Source organism: Astyanax mexicanus, chromosome 3 (assembly GCF_023375975.1).
Source record: "Astyanax mexicanus isolate ESR-SI-001 chromosome 3, AstMex3_surface, whole genome shotgun sequence".
In the NCBI taxonomy this organism is placed as follows: domain Eukaryota; kingdom Metazoa; phylum Chordata; class Actinopteri; order Characiformes; family Acestrorhamphidae; genus Astyanax; species Astyanax mexicanus.
In genome coordinates, this window is record NC_064410.1 from 51,905,436 (window position 1) to 51,926,671 (window position 21,236).

General features: G+C 39.6%; 1 protein-coding gene across 3 annotated transcripts in view; it reads right to left on the reverse strand.

Annotated features, from left to right (window-relative positions):
* Window positions 1-18,867, reverse strand: part of trps1 (trichorhinophalangeal syndrome I) — a 172,251-nt gene extending 153,384 nt beyond the window's left edge. Inside the window, exons 1-2 of one of the 3 annotated variants that reach the window (XM_022683315.2) lie at window positions 18,726-18,867; window positions 10,740-11,086 (exon numbers count right to left, since the gene is read on the reverse strand). In XM_022683315.2, the coding sequence (XP_022539036.2) occupies window positions 10,740-10,752 (13 nt within the window). In that variant the 5' untranslated portion in view covers window positions 10,753-11,086; window positions 18,726-18,867. Of the gene's footprint in view, window positions 1-10,739; window positions 11,091-18,082; window positions 18,621-18,725 lie in introns of those variants that run through there. The other 2 variants (XM_022683316.2, XM_022683314.2) reach the window with 2 other exon arrangements.
* Between the last annotated feature and the right edge of the window lie 2,369 nt (window positions 18,868-21,236).

Below are 21,236 nucleotides of genomic sequence, written 5' to 3' on the forward strand. Positions count from 1 at the left end.
TGCGAGTGTGAGAATGTGTGTGTGTGTGTGTGTGTGTGTAAAGTGATAAGGCCTGGTATCAGTGTGAGGGTAATGTGCTGCCTCTTTTTTCGCCTCTGCGCTCTCAACCTTCCTCTGATGTGATTAGATCTTACACACAGCAAAGTGCTAGTCAAGGAAATTAGGCCTGCCTGCCACCACCCACCCAGCACCTCAGGCAAAGATTTGCATAGAATCATGCATGTGCAGAGTGTGGCTCCACATACCAGCAAGTTTAATGACTTTACAGTCTGTGATTTTTATCTTTTGCTACTTTTTGCGATATGGGGAAGAAACTTCGCAAAAAAGTTGTACTCCATATTACTATATCTATATTTCAGGAAGCACAAACAGACAAAGAGACAGACAGACAGCAAGACAGGGTTTATGTATAGCTGTTCAGACACACAATATGGCATCGAGCTGTGATTCAGTAGAACTGTGCTGTCAGGAATTATTGTGCTCTAGCCAATACTTTTAGGACGTAGAATGAGTTGGGAATATAGAGATGAGGTGGGGAAATGATGATCCAACATCCTTCTATCACTGTTGCTCCTGTTGCCACATGCAATTAAACCCTCACAGCAATGTTCCAAAATCTTGTAGAAGGAATTCCCTGGACAGTAGAGGAAGTCACTATATTACCTTTGATTTTAGAAGAAACAATGAATGAGCAGATGTCCCAAAACCTTCGTCCATAAAGTTAATTTTATTAGATATAGATTTTCATATAGAATGTACAAGATACAAGATAATCTATTATTGATAATGATATCAGTAGTGTACACCCATGTTTTGGGGATGTTCTGGTTCAATAGTCAACTGTCAACATTACTCAGACCTTTATGTTGCCTATTTTCGTCACAGTTTAATTGATGTCTCATATGCTGACATGTCAAAGGAGTGGAGTGGTACAGGAACTAGTTTTGTGTTCCACAATTTTGCCACGTCCAATGGAAGCTAAAAAATAATACTACACTGACTGACTGGATATATGCGTGTGGGGTATCCTGTATTGATTGAGTATGTTTTTAGTGTCAGGGATGCTTATCAGCTTGCACAGGCAATTCAAACCAAAAGTCATCGGTCACAATCATTACCACCCTCTGCACTGCACTGTCTATGAGGTATTCCTAGTACACAAGACACTGGATTGAGGAATGCTAAAAGCTCAAAAAATGTAGGAAATGGAATGTCCCTTCCATCTAGTACTCACTATCAGGCCTCACTCAAATTCTGATTATTTATGTCACCTTTGCATTGGTGAGTACGCTGGCCAGTGATCAACCTCAATCACAAGATAACTCCTCACAACTTGTACACTGATGAGCCAAAAGTCATTGAATAACAGTATGTATACTGATCCTGTGTTAGCTTAGTGCACCGCTTGGGAACACCCACAGCTGTATATCAACCATCATCTTTGATAGGTACCACTGTAACCAGATAATCAATGTTCCTTTTAGCTGTCAGTGGTTTTAAAGTTATGGCAGATCAGATAGCGCATGTATACATATACACACATACTATTTATTATATTTAAGAACAGGCAATAGGCAGATTATGTTTCGTCCACCATTCTCCTACAGCCTAGCAGGCATGCAATATTTCTTGTCTGATTTACCAGACACCATTCAAATAGCTAAGAAGACACACTGCAAATATCAGCTTGCAGATTTTGACACAGATAGGATGAGATAAAGACTTGAGAGAAGACACTTGCCTGGTTATCGGATACGGGCGTGATAAACATCCAGTCCGCCCAGCCCGTATCTCTTCTCCGGTGTGCAAGGTCCTGCTTTTCTCTGTGCTACAGCGTAACACGGCACTTCCCTATACCTCAAAACCCCTCCGTATCAGAGCTTTATCAAAGCAAAGGCGCCATTCTTCAAGAATTAAAGTGTAGCATTTAGAGGAGCCGCACGGTGCTTTTCGAAGCATAAAGGGCTTCCCACTGGTTTTACAAGATTCCTGTATTGGCTTTGTGCAAAGATTCTCCTTTCATATGCCATTTAGCCTTAGGACTGATTAGTCATCTCAGCATGTTTGATAAAACAACCACACCCGGACCTCTACTATCTGTAATAGCTAGAACAGCAGAGCACACCAAGACTGCCTCAATTATCATGGGAACAACTTGTCACTTTCTTGAGCCACCCCAGGTGAGACCCGTTCTTCAACAGTGTTCTCATGCACTCTTCAATAACAACATTCTTGTCCTATAGTCAATTTTCACCGTTCATCATTATCTGGATAAGCTCAAGGTGTGACAAAGATCATCTACAGACTGCTGCTGCCTGTAGCTTCTCAAACACTGTGAGCTGTAAGTGAGCAACAGAGGAGGGCAGAAGAAATGACTTCCGCCCTTTAAATAAACAAACAAAATTGGACTCATAAACATGACTTGGTCTGCAGCAATTCATTGCAAGTGATGAGTGAGGAGGCCAAACATGGGGTCAGGGCGTCTGGGCTACTGTAGCACTAAAAGGGAGAACAGAGTCAGGTCCAGTTAAACACATTCAATAGCTCTCAAAAATGTACAGACACAAACACACTAAAGCTACCATCAAATTACAAGCTTCACTAAAATAAGAAAAAAACATTTTTTGCTCTGAAATGGCATATAAGTAAACATCTACATATATACATGACATCTATAGTTGTTTGGAAGGTTCTGACTGCATTATGAGCAAGTAAAGGCATATATACAGGTGCAAAGACATTTGAAATACATATTCGCATTCTCATTCCTGTTCACAACATGTCACATGCTCAAAAATCGGATATGTATAGGATCTAGAACCACTTGTGATTTAAATCGTAGTCTGTCAAGTGAAAACCTCTAAAATCTAGTCTAAATATCTGCCTGAAAATGTATTTTAGTATTACTCAATTTTACCTAATTTAAGTGATTTTACCTGCTAAAAGGTCTAGCAGATATTTTTGCTTGTTTCCAGTAATATATTTTCTGAATTGTCTTAATTTAGGCAATATTGTCTGGCAATGATACTAGACTCACAATTTTTTTTTAAATTAATTTTATTTCTAGAATCAGCTCTAAATATTACAAGATATTTAGACTAGATTTAACAGAATTTTGCAGTGTACCTGCTCATTACTGACATACAGCGATATGAAAGTGAAGTTGCTTTTATTTGATATCAAGTCTGGATTTAGTTTATTTCAAGATAGTCAGATAGATATAACAGGACCTTTAAGATAGATATAACAGGACCTTATTTAACCACTGCTTATCTGGGCGTACATTATATTGATTTGGTTACATGTTTCTACAAGTCATTCTGGAAAAGGGTACCACCCAAATGTTTGCATGTACATGTAATAGGTGTAAAGGTGAACATGTATATGGTATATAGGCTGCACATTTTTTTATATGAATATAATAGCAGAACTCCTATTTATATTCACTATTTGCTTAATATAAGTAAAATGTGTGGAATCATGAGATATGAATCAGTTATATAATGTACACAACAAAAGCACTTGCTCAAATAGAATAAGTAGGAAATATTGACTTGTCTGAAAATAATGCGAGGTGTTTGTGTGTCTATACAGATCTGTTTACCTAAAATTCCATTCAGACATGCCCCGTGCCTCTCAGCGCGAGTGTGGTTCTCTGGGCTCAGGGCATGCACTGACTCATCAACAGGAGAGCGACGGCAGCATTACGAGTGCGATCCTTCCGCCTACGTCAACACTGCGCTCTCTACACAACTGCCTCCTACCCGGCCGCTCTCCATGCTGAACCACGGCTGCACGGCTCTGAATTACTGCATGCCTGAGCTCTCTGGGAAATTGGTGCAGCTTTGAGAGCTGTTCACAGAACCATGAGGGGGTCAAATCTGGACTAAAGAGCCTATACTGAAGTAGCTGAGATTTTGGTCTGATGTGGCCAATCAAAATAATGATTGAAATGAAATTGAAAAGCTCTTCATAACTTTTTTGGTCCTGGTTGTCTGATTGGGAAAAGGAAGGGTAAAAAAAATGAATCAGCAGAAGTTTGCTCATCATCTCCCTCACAGAATAAAGCCGCAGGTAGCGGCCTTTTGTGAGATGAAGTCCTGCCGATGCTTTGGCAGAAAGGCCGGATTGCTGAGTTGAATCAGCGCTGTATTGTCTATGCATTCTTTCCAGCCTGGTGTCACAGGCTAGCTCCTCCAGCGTCCAACTGTCCACTTAAATCTCCCCCCGCCTCGCACCACCCCTACCCCGCAGCCACTGGCAAAGCTGCGATGAGGCAGCACTTAAAGCCATTTGGCTCGGGTTCGGCCGGTCCCGTCTGCCTCCAAATCAACCGGCCCTGACGTATAAATAAGAACAATATCAGATAAGTCTCGCAGGAAGCCTATAAACATTTACATTCTCTTTCAAGTGCTGTTTATGGATATTTTATCTCCTATCTGGAAGTTGAGGACACGGCGAAAGAGGGGGAAAAAAATGCGGGGCGGAATCCGAGGCTAGCGGTGAATCAAAAAGGCAGCAGGGCCTGACAGGGCCCCGGGCCCGTTGACCATAATAGGTGCTGAGAGTGGCGAGCGGCGCGGACCAGGGGGAACCGGCTCTGGCCTCAGCTCCCCTGGCCAAGCTGAAGAGTTATGGGCCGTGGCGGAGAAGAAGAGGAGGGGAGGGAGGGAGGAGGTCCGCTAAACTTCTCCTTCCTTCTACATCTCCCACCACTGACAGAGACGAAGTGCAGCCAAACAAGGTTTCAGGTAGGGAGAGGTGGGGAACGAGCTTTTTCAACACTCCAGCACTGCGTTTTACATAGCAAGACCTCCATCTCCTGCCTTCCTATCCTCCAGGGCTGATGCCTATCTGAGGCAACGAGGTGTCAAATAGCTAGTCCAGACAGCTACATGCTAGTGGCTAGCAGGCAGCAGCCAGACTGTTAAAGCTTAGTAAAAAGAAGTCAAAATATTAAGAGAACCACGTTCCATTTATTTAACCCCCGTCTTGCTCCCCACCAATCTGTGGCCTAATTAAGAACCATGACTTGACGTTTGTAGCAGTTGCACCATAAAACTAATACAAATCAGAAAGAAAGCATTTAAGCAGATTGTGTTTACTCAAAAGGTAAACCAACAGAAACCCCTCTACTTCATCAGCTAAGACAGTTGCACAATCACATAGCTCAAATTAAGCTGCTTGTGACCACAAGCACATATGTTAACTGAACAGTGCCTTTAAAAAGTGAAATAAAATAAAATCAGTGTAGGCAGGGAGGCAGTAACTCAAACCTAGCAGGGGCTTCTTTCTTGTTCATCTATACCTTTATCCAGTGGTCTGACAGAAGCCTCTATACCTGATCCCCTCAATTAGCTGGAAAATACAGGCTTTACAGCAAGCTACACCATTGTTTGACACCGTGCCTGTTGTCTCATCTGTGCTGTAACAACACCTACATTTGTGAATTGCCCTCCTTGTCGAAGGGAAACATCTGATAGCCTCAGGAGGAGGGGGCTGTGGACTGGGACAAGCCTTTGGGACTTAGTCTAAATAAATGAGGAGATCTTTGAAGGTCCTTGTTTGTGTCTGCCAAAGACACGGCCTGGATACATGAAGCTACTCTCAATGGCCTCGGGCTGCTATTCAAGGAGGTTGAATTCACCCACCGGGGCTTACAACACGGGGTCTCTAACCACAACCTTAAAGAAGGAGATGCAAATGACCCAACCAGTGACTGTCTTGTCAAGGTGGCAGGCACGGCCATGTAGTTCAAAGCGGGCCTTTTGTGACTAGCAACACAATCTGCGTCTTTTCAGAAACCCCTAGAGAAGAGTCGACTCCAAACTGCTTGTTGTTAACGCAGTGCAGAGAGTACAGTTGGGAGCTGGACCCTGAAGCTGCAGCGTGTTGATGTTGACGCTGTGCAGACATCACTCAAAGTGTGAAGAGTGTGGTCGGGACCACTTTGTCAAGTTAGCTACTCTTTGGATTGGCAAATGTCAAAAAAAAAAAAAAAAAATACAGGAAAAAACACAAGGAAAAAAAAACAGCTCATTATTCAATCTGCCATAGATGGTGATGAAGACGTTGATGAATGCTGCTTAGCTTTTTAAATAAACAACTCCTGAGCGTGTGGTGCTTACCATTATTACCCTTCCATTTCGCCAAGCAGAGACGTTTTGTTTGCAGCCTCACTGCTGTGTCCAGCCCTTTTTCTTTAGCCCCTTTCAGGGCCCTTTTTCCACCACCATATGCTGCAGGCCTCACGGAAACAATCTGCTAAAAACAACAGGCTTGCACTCAACCATTGCCTCTCTTTCTTTTTCTTTCTTTTTTTTTTTAACACCACGGGAGAATGAATCGCTCCCTTATTTTGCATTCTGCCAGTGGCCAAGGATTTCTGCTCTCAATCTAATTATATTAGTTGGATTGTGGGTTTGGGGTTAGTACAAGAAGGTGCCGTGTAAGGAGAGAGAGATGGGCCTAATTGGCTGGCAGATGCAGCCCTCTCCTTCTCACTCCTCCAGCAGGTTCACCCCACCCACCGGCTCCATCCAGCACTCATTACTGTCATTTTACCTCCAAATCTCCACATTTTATATTTACTTAGCTTGTTGCTGCATTCTCGGCGAGTAAGTGGATGCAGTCGTGGTCTAGATGGTAAGCTACAGATACCTGGGTAGTCTCATTAAACACGTTCAAGACTGACAACTCTCACTCCTCAACTCAAGCGAGATAATTAAGGCCCGTGTTCGGACCTGAAATAGGCTCACTGACGGAAGTGGACTTTCCACCAACTAAAAACTCACATGTAAACCATACCTGATAAAAAAATGACTTGACAGCTTTCTGGCTGATTAGCTACACATATATTCTGACATTTACCTGCTGTTGCATTTTAGATGGCACGGCATTTCAGTAAAACTAAGTCCTCATTTACTCCTGGTTATTTCCAGCTTCTTGAGTTTCAAGTTTTAATCTGGATAAAGTAAATCCTCATAAAAATGCAAGAGTAAGCACACCCAAAAAGCATTTCTAAGACGTATTTGAGCTACGTGTTATAGCAGTGTAAACATATCTGTCACTTTAAGATGCATTTAAATAACTTAAACTCCTCCCAGTACAACTAAATCTCCTCCCAGTACTCCACCTAAAACACCAGAATTACAGTGTTTCCTCTAGGTTTTACTTTTCAGCAGTGGTGGAAGGCCCATACTCACTGCCCTATCACTCCGGTATACAAACTGCCAGCAGGAAGATCCAATAAACACCAGGTCCAAGATCATGTTTACACTTTTACACTCTACAAACTTGTACAAATTAAATTATCTAAAAAAATCAGGTTTGGTGTGCATCAGTTTACTCAGTTCTTACATCTCCACAAACTGTTTGTTTTTAAGCTGAAATATACAAGCTGTACAGGGTGAGAATATTATGAGAAGCTAAGATAACTTGGCCTTAAAAACTGGCTGCCTTTTTTGAATACATTTAATTTAGCACGGTCAAAATACTGCACAGCACATTGTAACATGCTAAAGGGATTGAACTCAAAGTCATGAAATCACCTGCATGTGTCTTTACTTTCTGTACCTGTTGTTTCCAATTAAAAGCCCTCTGCTTAGGTTTGTAGATGCGATTTCAGGACATTTTAAAACATTCTAAAGCAGCAGTGGAAATGATTTTGCAGTGGTGAGCTGCCATGGAAAATTAATGAAGCACAAATACTGTGCAAATTGCTGCTCAGCTCATACACAACAAACGGGTGTCAGTCTTACTAAACGGAGGAACATTTGACAACTAAATCTTATCAGGATACAACACAGACACTAGACACATGAAGTGACCAGGTGTAAACGAGGCCAGAAATCGTATTCTAAACATAACTCAGAATGGTCTAAACACCATGTCTATGTAAAAATACTCCAGAGGTGGAAGAGTTTTTACTTCAGGCTTACAGAATCATTCAGCTCCGATCATTTCCGGGGACGCTGGCTGGCACACCATAGATCACACAGGCACCTACAGAGGAACTATGCAGACCACTTGCATTTTCCTCCTCATAACTCACACAGCCTGCCCCGCGCAAGGTTACAGATAATAAGCACGGCAATAACACCAGGCATAAAATGTTGTTTAGACTTAAAACTGGATGTTAGCGGGACGTCTCCGCACACGAGACAACCCTTACAGGGTGACTGCCCATACATAGACCAGCTCTGTATACACATAACTCCCAAAAAAAGACACTCAGACCCCGAACAAACCATTTAAATGGTGATATAAAATCTCCATAAATATGACTCACTGCACTAAAAGGCAAGCTTTAACCTGCATATTCATATCTCACACTCACTGTACACCTTCAGACAAACATTAAGCGCAGATCTGGAGATGTGGATATCTGGGATATTTGCACTTAAGGCAGAGCTGGGCAAGCTGATGTTCAGATGATTTTAATTAGGCGCTGCGCATGATGGTGCCACGCTGAATACAGTGCTCCTGCAACTAACACAGAAAGCTTGTCAAAAGTGCACGGTCTGTTCTGGCCTGTGCAGCACATCAAAACAGACATTAGCGCACCTTCTGTTTCTTATTTCCACAATTAAAGCTTCCAGTAAAGCGATGAAATGAGTACTGTAACATCTGTAACTATGGCTGTAGAGTTCAGGATAAAAGCAGACCAAACAAAACCAAAACTTAACTTGAAAAAAAAAAGAGGAAAGAAAAGAAAGAGAAAAGGGAAAAAAAGAGAAAAAGGCGCACCAGTCTTGCCTGAAATGTGAAAACGTCCTAATTGGAAACAATACAAGCTAAGACTGTAAGAAAGAGCAATTTCATGCAGCCTAAAATCTGAATTACTTTTTAATCATCTATCTAGCTTGTGAAAATGCATTAAAACATTATAATCTGGAGAAAACAGAAAGTGAAACAACAAAGTAAAAAAGGAACAAACACAAAGCTACTCAACAGGAGACACCGGGGCCTCTAGGCTCGCTAGGATCTTAGTAGTTAGGGAGATGTCAGGTGACCTCTGACCTAGCAGCCTTTGTAGGACTGTGTGAGCGAGAGATCCGCTGAGGTTAATCCATCCTTACATCCCCTCTCGGTCTCCCTGCATAAATCACACTCACCAGATTTAGAAATGCATGCAGCAGCTAAAGCACATTAGCCAGACGTAAGCAGAGCAGAGTAGAGGAGGTAACTGCAAAAAAAAAAAAATCTGCCAGGCAGATTTTCCTACCCAGTCTTGAAAAGATAGCATATGTTTAACATTACGCTAATCTGCTGAAATCGCATGGCACATCAGAGAAGCCTTCATTTCTGCAGCGTTAACAAAGTGAGCATCTCGTAATCGGCGCTCGTTACAGGGCGTTTAATATGCACGTCGGCGGCGCAGGAGAAAGCGCAGTCAGCTATGACATTCTTTCACATTACTTTATTTAGGATCAACTACTGTTGAAAGCCCAGGCTTCCAAACTATGCGGTCATTTTCCGAACTTAATAAGATTATTGGATTTCTACGCTCATTGCTTTTGCATTATTAGTTCAAGGCCAAAGCCAGGAACACATGTGCTAAAGTACAACAGAGAACATTGTGTTACGCTGAAAACAATGTCAAGGGTTTCAGAACGGTAAATCGCATAAAATGACCTCAACAAGCAATTGACTGTTGGAAACTTTTCTTAACAGCGCTTCATATTTATATGAATTACATGGTAATAACTTTAATTTGTAACACACAGTCCACACAGTAATGTAACATGTTAAACAAGCTCAGAGGCCTTTTCCATTTGCAGAAAAAAAAGGTTTGAGCAACTTCTGTTGTGGGGAAAAGGGGGAAAAATGAGAAATGGGTTTAATTAATCATGTTATAAAGGAAAAGAATAGCTATGCTAGTACATGCATTTTACTGTACTATAAAGTAAAGAAGAACATGCTGTACATATATCTGATATCAGGTGTTATCAGGTGCTATTTACTTTAGGAGCTACTGGATTACTAATGTAGATGAAAGTTCTGTTAAAAAATAAATAAAAATAAATTAATAAAATAATCTACACCTGTAACTGATCTCTAAATCCATATATCTAAACAGAAACAATTTCTCTTTTTTTAATCTTTAATCTCGTTTTTAATTATTTTTTATATATATTCAGATTTCCTGTTTCTTTATTGTCGTATTTTTGTACTAAAATCAGATCTCAATTTTAAGCCTCAATTCTGTGATTCCATCCATTTTCTCTGCATCACAGAAATCATGCAACCGTATGTTTGGGGAATCTGCTAGGACCTTCTACTTACTACAGCGTGTAATAAATTAAATATGAGAGAAAACACTGACAGTCAAGCAAAGCAAAAGAAAGTCAAGAAAAGCTGCTCGTCCACATAACTAAACTCTAAAACGTGGAACGATGACCTTGCTCAGGATCAAAGCCTTCTAAATTCTCCCTCTAATAGTGAAGATGACTGAGAGGAAGCTAAGAACAGGAAGGCTGGGTTAGAAGTGACCATAAAGGAGTTTAGAAAGCCTTGTGAACCTCACATAGCCCTAATTAGTGGACCACGGCAACAATGTGGGAATTTAGCAACGCTGAAGAACTTCTCGCTTTCTGTGGCGTCCGCTACACTTTTGGTCACTTTGGTAGACCTCTCACAATTGACATGCAATTGAGAGAAACCCAGCTTGACCTCATTTTCTTTTTCTCTCACACACATGCCGTTTCTGTAACATATAGTGATGCACATGTACGTACCTCTGCTCAGCATTGGGTTATAGCATTATCAGTACCAGTTCCACAGGGAGGCAGATATCAGAGTTGGCAGAAAAATCCAAAGCCCTCGTCCTGCCTCGTCCTGAGGTATCCTTTATTCCACGTCCATGCTGACTTCCAATTTATTCCATTGTTTCCAGCAGCGTGAGCCCAGTTCACATGCGACAGGGTTGTTTCCGCATTCGTTTAGCTTGTTTTTCCTCCTCCAAAAAACGTCGCCCTCCTTCTTTTCGTCTCTCTTCTTCAAAGGTGCTCACGAGTGATCCTGGATGAGACTGGGGGCCGCATCACACTGCTCTCCTCTCTCCTTTGCTCCTTTGTGGCAAAACCTGGCTCCAAACGCACACAGACACAGCCACAGATTAGAAACGACGGCCTAAAGAATGTCTGCCCAACACACAGTCAGCTTTCTGATAAATTTACACATTTGTAAAGCTTAAGCTTGTCTAATACATGCATTTATCACACCAATAAAAACACATGCAGCGTCTACAGCGATATCACTGCCGACCGCGGGACTTCAGAAACAGAAAAAAAAACATCACGCCAGCCTACCGTAGAGCCCCAAACCATACAATCAGCGACTGAGAACAACAATTTTGGCTGAACTCAAAAGGCATCGTCGTGATAACTACAACACAGAGACCACAATAAACATCCAGACAGAAAAGCGCAGCTCTGTATGGCGGAGCCCATGAATGGGATCTCTGACAGAACAGGCCCTCTGGCCGACCAAATTGGAAACAGGAAAACAAACATTCTGAAGGAATACTCCTCCACCACCTCCCTCCTTCCCTCCCTCTTTCCCTCCTCCCTCCCCCAAAACCCCTCCAACCTTCTCTCCGACTCATTCGGTCCGACCTGTCTCCAACAATGTAGGAGACTATGTTATAGCCATGACACAAGCCTCCAAGACCACACAGATAGAAAAAGAAGGAACAGTCCACCACAATGAGGGGGAGAGAGACACAGACAGAGACCCGGAGAGAGAGAGAGAGAGAGAGAGAGAGAGAGAGAGTATAAGAGAGAGAGAGACAGAAAGTGAGAGAGAGAGAGAGAGAGAGAGAGAGAGAGAGAGAGAGAATAGAGAGCTAACAGAGCTTAAAGAAAAGGGAGAAGGCTAAACTGACTCATCGCCGATCCAGAGGAGCTGAAGCTCAGGCCGTATGGCACACGTGCACAAACACACCCACTCTCGCCTGAAAGTCACCACACTCGTACAGAGAGGAAGAAGCGGGCACGGCCGGAGAAGCACAAAAGTTTCCAAAACTTTTAGCAAAAGTTTCCCCAGCTACGAGAATAAGTCTACAGGAGAACCACGGTTCTAAAATTGAGTCGGTATGATTATTGATCTTGGGGGCTGGAGTACTGCTACCATACTGGTGCAGCATCAATTTAAAAAATTCACACTAGAAAAGCAGAATGAACTGCATATTAATTTTTTCTAACGAAAGAAAAATGATTTTAATTTTATTTTAAAAGTTTTCAAATTAAATTATTAAAAATATGATCAAACTGTCTTCGCTAGAAAAATGATTTTCATCTCTAAAAGGCATCTTTACAGGAAAGGAAAGAAAACATTTTTAACCGATGGAAATTGATCCAGGGTATTTTTGAGCATTTTTATTTCTGACAAAATATTAAGATGTACATAAAATGCAAAAATTAAGTTATAAAATTACTGTCTGACAAAGAAAAACAGTAGACCAAATGATTTGAGTATATGAGGTTCAAAAATAATCAATAGATATGTATTGAGGGGAATCAAAAAAGCCATCATACAACTCATTAAAGACATGATATAAACTCTTTTGATATAATCATCTAACTCACCATTATTATCATCTGCAAAATCAGCTCAATAACATATCTTCAGAGAAAGAAAGCATGCAACAACAATCAAAATCTGATCAAAAACACCCCAAGTTACAAACACTACATACATCTGAAAATAAAATTCTAAAATAAAGCAGATGATCTGCCATTAATAAACTCACTCTATGAAACTCCGAAGATTTACATCAACTTAGCTTTAAATTCATTACAAATCATAAATAGCTGTAATAATATAATGTAACAATACAATTATTGTAAAAAAATAATTTAGCAGAAAACTCACTTCTTACCAGGTCACACTTCACACCAGGTCAAACTGATAACACCTTCTGTCGCAGTCTCACTTACAAAACACACGTAACACACACACACACATGTAACACACAGACACTTACACACACACATACACACACACATACACACACACATAACACACACACAAATTACAAAAACAGACACCTCAACAGACTTTGCAGCATTCAAACAGCACCTCACTTCAGGAAACTGCCCTCGCACCCCAGCACAAACTTTTCACACTCCTACAAAGCGCTCTTCACTGCTGAAGACACCAGCAGCGGTCAGTTTATATTACCAGCTCACACCACGCACAGACTCTACAGACCTCTATCTCTGCCATCTTACTGTAAAAAACTGTGGAAAAAATCATAAGAATAATCAAATGACAAGGAAAGCCTGTTCTAAACTATGAGTCATATTGTTGCAATACTAAAACATAAAAAAGAAAAACGCGGGATGACTCAGATGTGCTATTCTAAACGCTTTTAAAACAAGGACTATTCCATCTGTGCACACTTCACTAACTCTCCACTGTCTGAACAGAAACTTACTGAACACTTTCAGCAGACACACACAACTGTTCTCCAGTCACAGTCATCTGACTGTTAACTACTGTTAGCTCTGAATCTGAATATTTATAACCACAGCAGTAAAACAAAAGTTCACTATAAAATCTCTGTTCACAGTAAAGTTCAAAAATTCAGACAAAATTTACGCTTTTAGAAGTTTGTTATTTTTGTTTACAATAAACTAACATTTAAATAATTTAAATTTGCCAAATATTAAACATTTCAAATAAATGTAAAAGGTTTACTTAAAAGGCTCATAATTTCATAAATATATTTGTATTTTAATTTAGTGTATTTTAATAAAAAATATATTTTTTGAAATAATGTAAATCTGGCAGTGATTTGGTTACATTTAACAAGAAAGAATACAATAAACCTTGTATCTCCAAATTTTTAACTTTTCAATAAAGAAAAAAAAAATAATACAAAATATTTTATTTAAAAAATGCATTATATTTTATTAAAATGTAAATAACTACCACCACATATACAGATTTCAAGTAAGGAACAAATAATAATATTAGTTATTTATATATTTTTATTATATAATATAATAATAAAATATTTTTATCTGCCTTTAATGCAGAAGTCCATCAAAGAAAAAACTCTATAAGCACTTCATCCGTAACTACTTCTGGCACTGCATGAGTGTAAATGAACTTCTGTTAGAGCACGTGGAAAATTTATAAACCGTCAAACAAACATACACAACAGCCACTTACGAATCCTTTCAAGCTGAGCAAAACAGAGAGGAGAAAGGAACTTCCTTTGTATTTTCTCTATAACAGTCCAGGCAGAGACTTAATATGCCAATTGTACCTCTGCAATAATAAAAAACAGAAAGACAGAAGAAAGAAAGAAAGAAAAATCTCAAAGATCTCTTTCTCCACAGTCTTCTCATTCAGCAGCGAGCACATGAATCTGCAGGGAAGAGACAAAGTGTGGGGCTCATCTTGCTGTGATAAGAAGCGAGTCCAAAAAAGAAGTTGTGCAAACTCAAAAGCCATGTAGAACAAATGCAAGCCCCCCACTGCTGCTTTCTCTGAGCGCCCAGGCCCAAATTCATCTGTCAGCCGTAAAGTTCCTGACTATACAACGCTGATCTATTGCATCCCGCCCAAAGGGCTCACAGATGCAGAGCCATTTACATTTCAAATCTACCTCAGCCGTTTCAATCACTTCAAACGGCCCTTATCAGACAACCCGTGCAGATCTCATTCTTCTCTTTAAAAAGAGAACTGAAAGCGGTAATGCGAATCTCAACACACACACACACAGACCAACATCCAGACCCACAATATCTGAAAGGGCATAAACGATATGCTTTCAACTAAAAAAAAAAAAAGAGGGAGGAAAGAATAAAGTTGAGAAGTTGTCATTAAGAGAGTTATATAATACTAGCTTTACTAAGATTAACAGCAAATAAAATCAAAGACTTCATGCAACGAGAAAACCTTTGATTTTTTAGAGAAATCGTCTAAATGCATGCACACTGAAAACACAGAAGTCTCAGACTGGCACGACTGTGAGTGCGGAACAATACCCATGACACAGTGGTGGAGGTTCCTTGTTGACTCTATCTGAAACTCTGTTTACAGCTGTGAGGCTCTCTTCTTTTCTCCAAATGATGAGCAGCGTTTGTTTGCACAGGCCTTGTCATTAAGAAACTTTCACTGACAAGAAAGCAGCCCTTTCAGCGGCTCTGCGTGCATCATTTCCAGACTGCCTTGAGTGTGGCTTGCTTTCACAGTTTACAGGAAACAGCACAACCCATCTACTGGAACCAACTTGGGAATTTTGTGTCATAACAATCAGATAGGGGTTACGCTTCAGTGGGTGATTTTTATCTCAGGTTAAACTACAATACTGTTTTTTTCCACCCACTTAAACCTCACAGTAACGCATGGCTGGGTATTTTAAGGCCGTAAAAGCCAGTCAACCAGCACTACTAGCAAACTTACACACTTTTTTTTTTAGCTATGTGTAAGTAAAGTAGTAAAAACTAGACAAGATAAAGGCAGAAGTTAATGACAGACCTTTGAGTTAGTTAGATATAGAAGGAAAAGTCCTGTTTAAATAAAATAACTAGATAAGTTGCTTTAGGATAATCTCTGAATATGTTAAAAATGCACACTAATTACAGTTCAACTTAAAAAAACTTTAAAAAAGTACTATTTATAAGTAATTTTAAAGTCAAAAGTCCTTATTTATCTTACAAACTGTTATCTATCTTACTATGTCTCTACTTGCAAAACTGAAGTCAAGCAAGCAAGCACACAGCAAGCAAGTGAATGAATGCTCTTAGAATTAATCAAAAGGACTGCATGCATTAACAACGCAATGCACGTATTTTTACACACACTCACAGGCTCTTCCTTGTTCTTGTTATTTTGCAGCAACTCAAAAAAAAATCACAAATCCTCTTCCAAACACATTTCTAATGTTTACTTCCATGTTTCCATCACCTCACTTTTTTCTCTGCAAGTAAGTACAAGAGCGGGCAAAGTGGTCAAACTCGACAAGATATCCACTGATTTTGAGTTAGTTTGTGTGTTAAAAAATTCAAACTAATTACAGCTTAACTTAAAACATTTTAAAAGCATATTTAAAAGGCATATTTTTCTATCAAATGAACTGTTCAAAAACTTTACAAGAAATATAGCTAAGTTAGCTACACATGTACACAAGCTCTGGAGAAACATTAGCAGCAGCACCAAACAAAACTACAGCAATGACAACAGCAACAATTACCCAAACAAAAAAAGTTCTAAAGCAAAAAAGTCTAAGCAAACACTGATAGTTAAACAATCGCCTAAAAGCAAACTAAGAAAGTAAGAAAGACAGCCTGCTAGATTCTCTATTGAAAGACAGTAAACATCAGTCAGAGCTTCTCTCAGCGCAGGCTTCATCACCAGCACCACCATAACCATTATCTTCTGCACACAGAACATGGGTAGCTAGCTAGATATCAGCACCATCACTTAAAATACTTTTTTTCTTTGAAGTAGGAGTTTTCACCAGTAAGTAAGTAGGTTACAAGTCTAGTCAAAATAGTCAAATCAAATAAGACATCCACCTAATTTGAGTTAGACAGTTAGTTACACCAAACGGACTGAAAGCATTAGCTAAAAAGACAACATAGTTTAACACAAACACAGTCTAAATCATAGCCTTCTCTATGCTTCTTATTATCTCACCAACTTTCTTGCTAAAACTCTAACTACACGTTTACTTCTATAACTAACTAAATTTATCATACATAAGATTACACTCACTCAAGATGTTGTAGAAACTTCAGCACCATCAACAACTAACTACAGCAACTACAAGCAAACTTAAGCAAAGCCTAAAATCCACTAAAAGCAAACGCAAAACAAACTTCTGTGTAGTTTCTCCATTAGCTAATACAGAAGACAGCAGTATTCAGGGCTCTATCTTTCACTCTTATCCAGCTTAGGCTTTATATTTTAGCATGCTGAATTAAAAAGGTAATGCACATAGTTTAACACAAACACAGCCTAAATCACAGCCTTCTCTACGCTTCTTATTATCTCACAAACTTTCTCTCAAACTTTTTTCCACATGTATTCTATAGCTAACTTAATTTATCATACATCAGATAGCCTTGGTTACATCTTTTCACTCACTCAATTAGTTCCATTAGTTAGTTATCCATTAGCTAGTTATAGTAGACTTCAGTATCCAAGGCTTTATCTATCTCTCTCTCTCTTACTCTTATTCAGCTCAGCCTTTCTTTTTTAGCATGCTGCATTTAAATTGCAATGCACATAATTTAACACAAACACAGCCTGAATTACAGCCTTCTCTACACTTCTTAGTATCTCACAAACTTCCTTGAAAACTACATGTTTACTTCTCTAACTAGCTACATTTACTATACATAAGCTAACCTAGATCTCATCTCTTAACTCACTTATTCAAGATGATGTTGTAGAAACACCAGCAGCAAAACAAACTAACAAACTAACTTATCTCACAAACTTTTTTTTCACATTTATTCTATAGCTAAATACATTTACCATACATACACACGATAGCTTAGGTTATATATTTTCTCTTCTCTTCTCTTCACTCACTCAAGATGTTGTAGAAACTCCAGCAGCAAAACAAACTAACAAAGATATAAACTAACTTCTCACAAACTTTGTTTCACATTTATTCTATAGCTAAATACATTTATCATACATACACGAGATCAGGTCACAGCTTTTCTCTTCACTCTTTTTTTACTTACTTAAGAAGATGTTGTAGAAACTCCAGCAGCAAAACAAACTAACAAACAAGGCAAACAAAGATAGTTAAATAGCTAAAAACTCAGAAACTTCTGAGTAGTTTCTTAATCAGGTAGCTAACTAGTTTTTCTATAGTAGACAGCAGTACTATAATTCAGGGCTCTCTCTCTCTTCAAGGCTTTCTTTCTCAGCATGCTGCTGCTGCTGCTGGTGCTGCCGTCCTACGCGCTTTATCACCACCACCATCACCATCATCACCATCATTATCATGACATAGCTATCTTATAGTTAAAATAGATAACCTAACTAATCTTACGGTTAGATAGATAGAAAGTTAGTTCCATTAGCTAGTTAGCTAACTTCTACTTACGTTAAAAGTGTGTTTACAAAGAAGAGACAAAGTTGTGGGAAAACTCCCGTCCGTTCAGCATTAGCGGAGGTAACTTCTAGCTGTGTGAAGTAGTTATAACAGATAACAGATACAGCCAGGCTGTACAAAGCGTCCCAGGAGCAAAAAAAATCAAAATGAGGCAGCCGGTCCGGATTTTAGCTTAGCTAGCGTTTATAACTATAAGGTTGTTAAGCTCCTCGTCCCTTTACTTTTGGTTGCTATGGAGGTTAGTTCGCTCCTTCTTCTCCTACCACGCATTCACATTTCCTTCCGTCCAAACAATAAAAAAGGAGCAGGAAGGTTTCCACGCTGCGGCACAAAGCCACCCCAGCCATCCCGCTCACTCCCATCATCTCCCACAACACACACACACACACACACACTCTCCCTCACACACACTCACAGCACAGCAGCGTCTCATACAGCAAACTACCTGCTAGCTAGCATCCATGCTAGCAGCTAGGATAATCCTGCGCGACAACAATAATAGATAGCAACCAGTACAAGCTAGTTACCCCCGCGCGCCGCTGCTCTACAACCGCGGAGGAAACACAGCGCTTCCTTCAAATTATTCGCTTATTATTTACACACAAAAAAACAAAAAGAGTTGAGAGAAACCTACTGGAAGTCATGTTTTCATGCTTCCCCCGTGTGTGAACGTGACCCCACTACCGGGAGGAGGAGGAGAAGGAGGTGGTGGAGGAGGAGGAGGAGTAGCAGCAGCTTATGGGGGGCACCAATTCAATTTCTTCTCACGCGCCTGACCCAACAAAACAAAGCTAGTCATAGCTTTAACTAACCAGCTACGATCATGATAGCAAAGAACATTTAATAAAAATGTTGATAAGAGATAGAAAAAAATAAAATCAAATAAAATTCACACAACAGCATTCCTAATATGGAAAATAATCAAGAGGAAGATGGATGATCACAAGCCATCAAACCAAGCTGAACTGCATTTTTGCACCAGGAGCAGCATAAAGTTATCCAAAAGCAGTGTGTAAGACTGGTGGAGGAGACCATGCCAAGATGTGTTTAAGAACCGGGGTTATTCCACCAAATATGGATTTCTGAACTCTTAAAACGTTATAGATATGAACTTGTTTTCTTTGCATTATATGAGGTCTGAAAGCTCTGCATCTTTTTTGTTATTTCAGCCATTTCTCATTTTCTTCAAATAAATGCTCTAAATGACAATATTTTTATTTGGAATTTAGGAGAAATGTTGTCCGTAGTTTATATAATAAAACAACAATCTTATTTTTACTCAAACATATACCTGTAAATAGCAAACATATACCTGTAAATAGTGTTTCTAAACATGATAAAAAGTGTTTATATTGAACACTTAGCTTGTACACTGCCTGGCCAAAAAGTCTCCACCTGCATTTAATTAAGTAAATGACCTGGTGTTGCTGCAGTTGGTCAGGTCTAGGTTCAGCAACAGTATGTGCTGAAAGAATGAGACTACCTGAATATACTGAATATAGACCAGGTTATTCCATCAACCAAGATAACAATGCTAGGGTATATGGGGCTGAAATTGTGAAAGAGTGCATTTTTCAACACTGAATAACCTTTTTTTTTTTGCATTTTTTACAATTTTTAAACAACTTTTATTTAACATTCTCTTATAGGCATTGGTAAGTGTTGAAAATGTGGTTTAGTGGGCGGGGCGTAAATACAACATAAAATGAAATACTTTTGATATCAATCTTTACATGTGATTAAAATTCAATATAGGGGTTTAAAAAAGTTACAGTATTGCTAAACACAATATGATATCCGTATTGATATTATTAATTATTATTTTATTATTTTATTATTATTATTATTAGTAGTAGTAGTAGCAGTAGTAGTAGTAATAGTAGTAGTATTTTGGTGTCTCTTTTCTATACTGCTAGAACACAGTACAAGCTATAAGAACAGAAAACAAGGAGGATATGAATTATTAATTTAAGTAAAGTGTAATAATGTTTAATCAGTGTTGAATCAAGGTAAAATTTATGTGTATGAATAAATAACTTCTGACGTCGGAAATCAACGAATCAGCGTTGATTTAATGGAGTTTTGCTATCTGGGTAGCTGAGTAAATGCCATGGGGAATCCGAGCCCCCAGTGTCTTTTTCTTTTTTTTTTTTTTCTCGAGAAAGTAGCTCGCTCAGAAGAACCCCCTCACCCCCGACCACCAGCAGCAGCAGCAGCAGCGTTAACTGCATTACATAACGCGCTGAAGCGATCAGCTAACTACACAGCTAGCTACAGCTACATAACCAGGCTAGCTAAACAATACGCGAGCACAAATAGAGAACATAATTACTGCAAAAACACAGATCATCTCGTCCTGTCCTGCTTCTCCTCCTCCTCCTCCTCCTCCTCCTCCTTCTCCTGCTCCTGCTGTGCGTCCTCCTCCTCCTCCTCCTCACTGCTCCTCTCCACGCCACGCTCTCCTCCTCTCCTCATTCATCTCGCTTTCTCCTTACCTGTTGATTAATTAAACTGCGTCTGACTGTGCGCGCGGGCAGATGCCACATGCCCCCTGAGCCCGTCTCTGCTGTTGTGTTGTTGTTGTTGTGATAGTTGAGCTGTTTCTGATAGAGAGTGGGCATAAGTGCAGCAGAAACACTGATTGTAGTGTTTGGTAAGTTGTAAAGCGGCTGATACTCCGCTGCTGCTGTACAGAAGAAAACAGGTGAAGAATAAATAAAGGAGGAGAAAAGGGCTGAGGTGTGAGAGATCTCAGCTCTGTTTTGATCAGATATCTTATCGCTTGTCAGGACCTCAGACTCCAGGCATTACGTCAGTTTCAAGACACCAACACTATTAATATCAAGAAGCCCTTGCGGAGGGAAGCGCCACCCCAGAGCGCGCGCTCTTAAAGAGACAGGCGCCTTCAGATCCTCTCCACAGCTCATCCTCACTCAGACACTCACAGACCACTATCTTAACTACACTGCTGCAGACATTACTGCTTAACCAACTGCTTAAACACACAGGATAGCTGCAGGAATTTACTGTTGTTAAAGTGGAAATTGCTTTAAAAAAAATAAAATAAAAAAATAAAAAAATATATATATATATATATATATATATATATATATATATATATATATATATATATATATATATATGT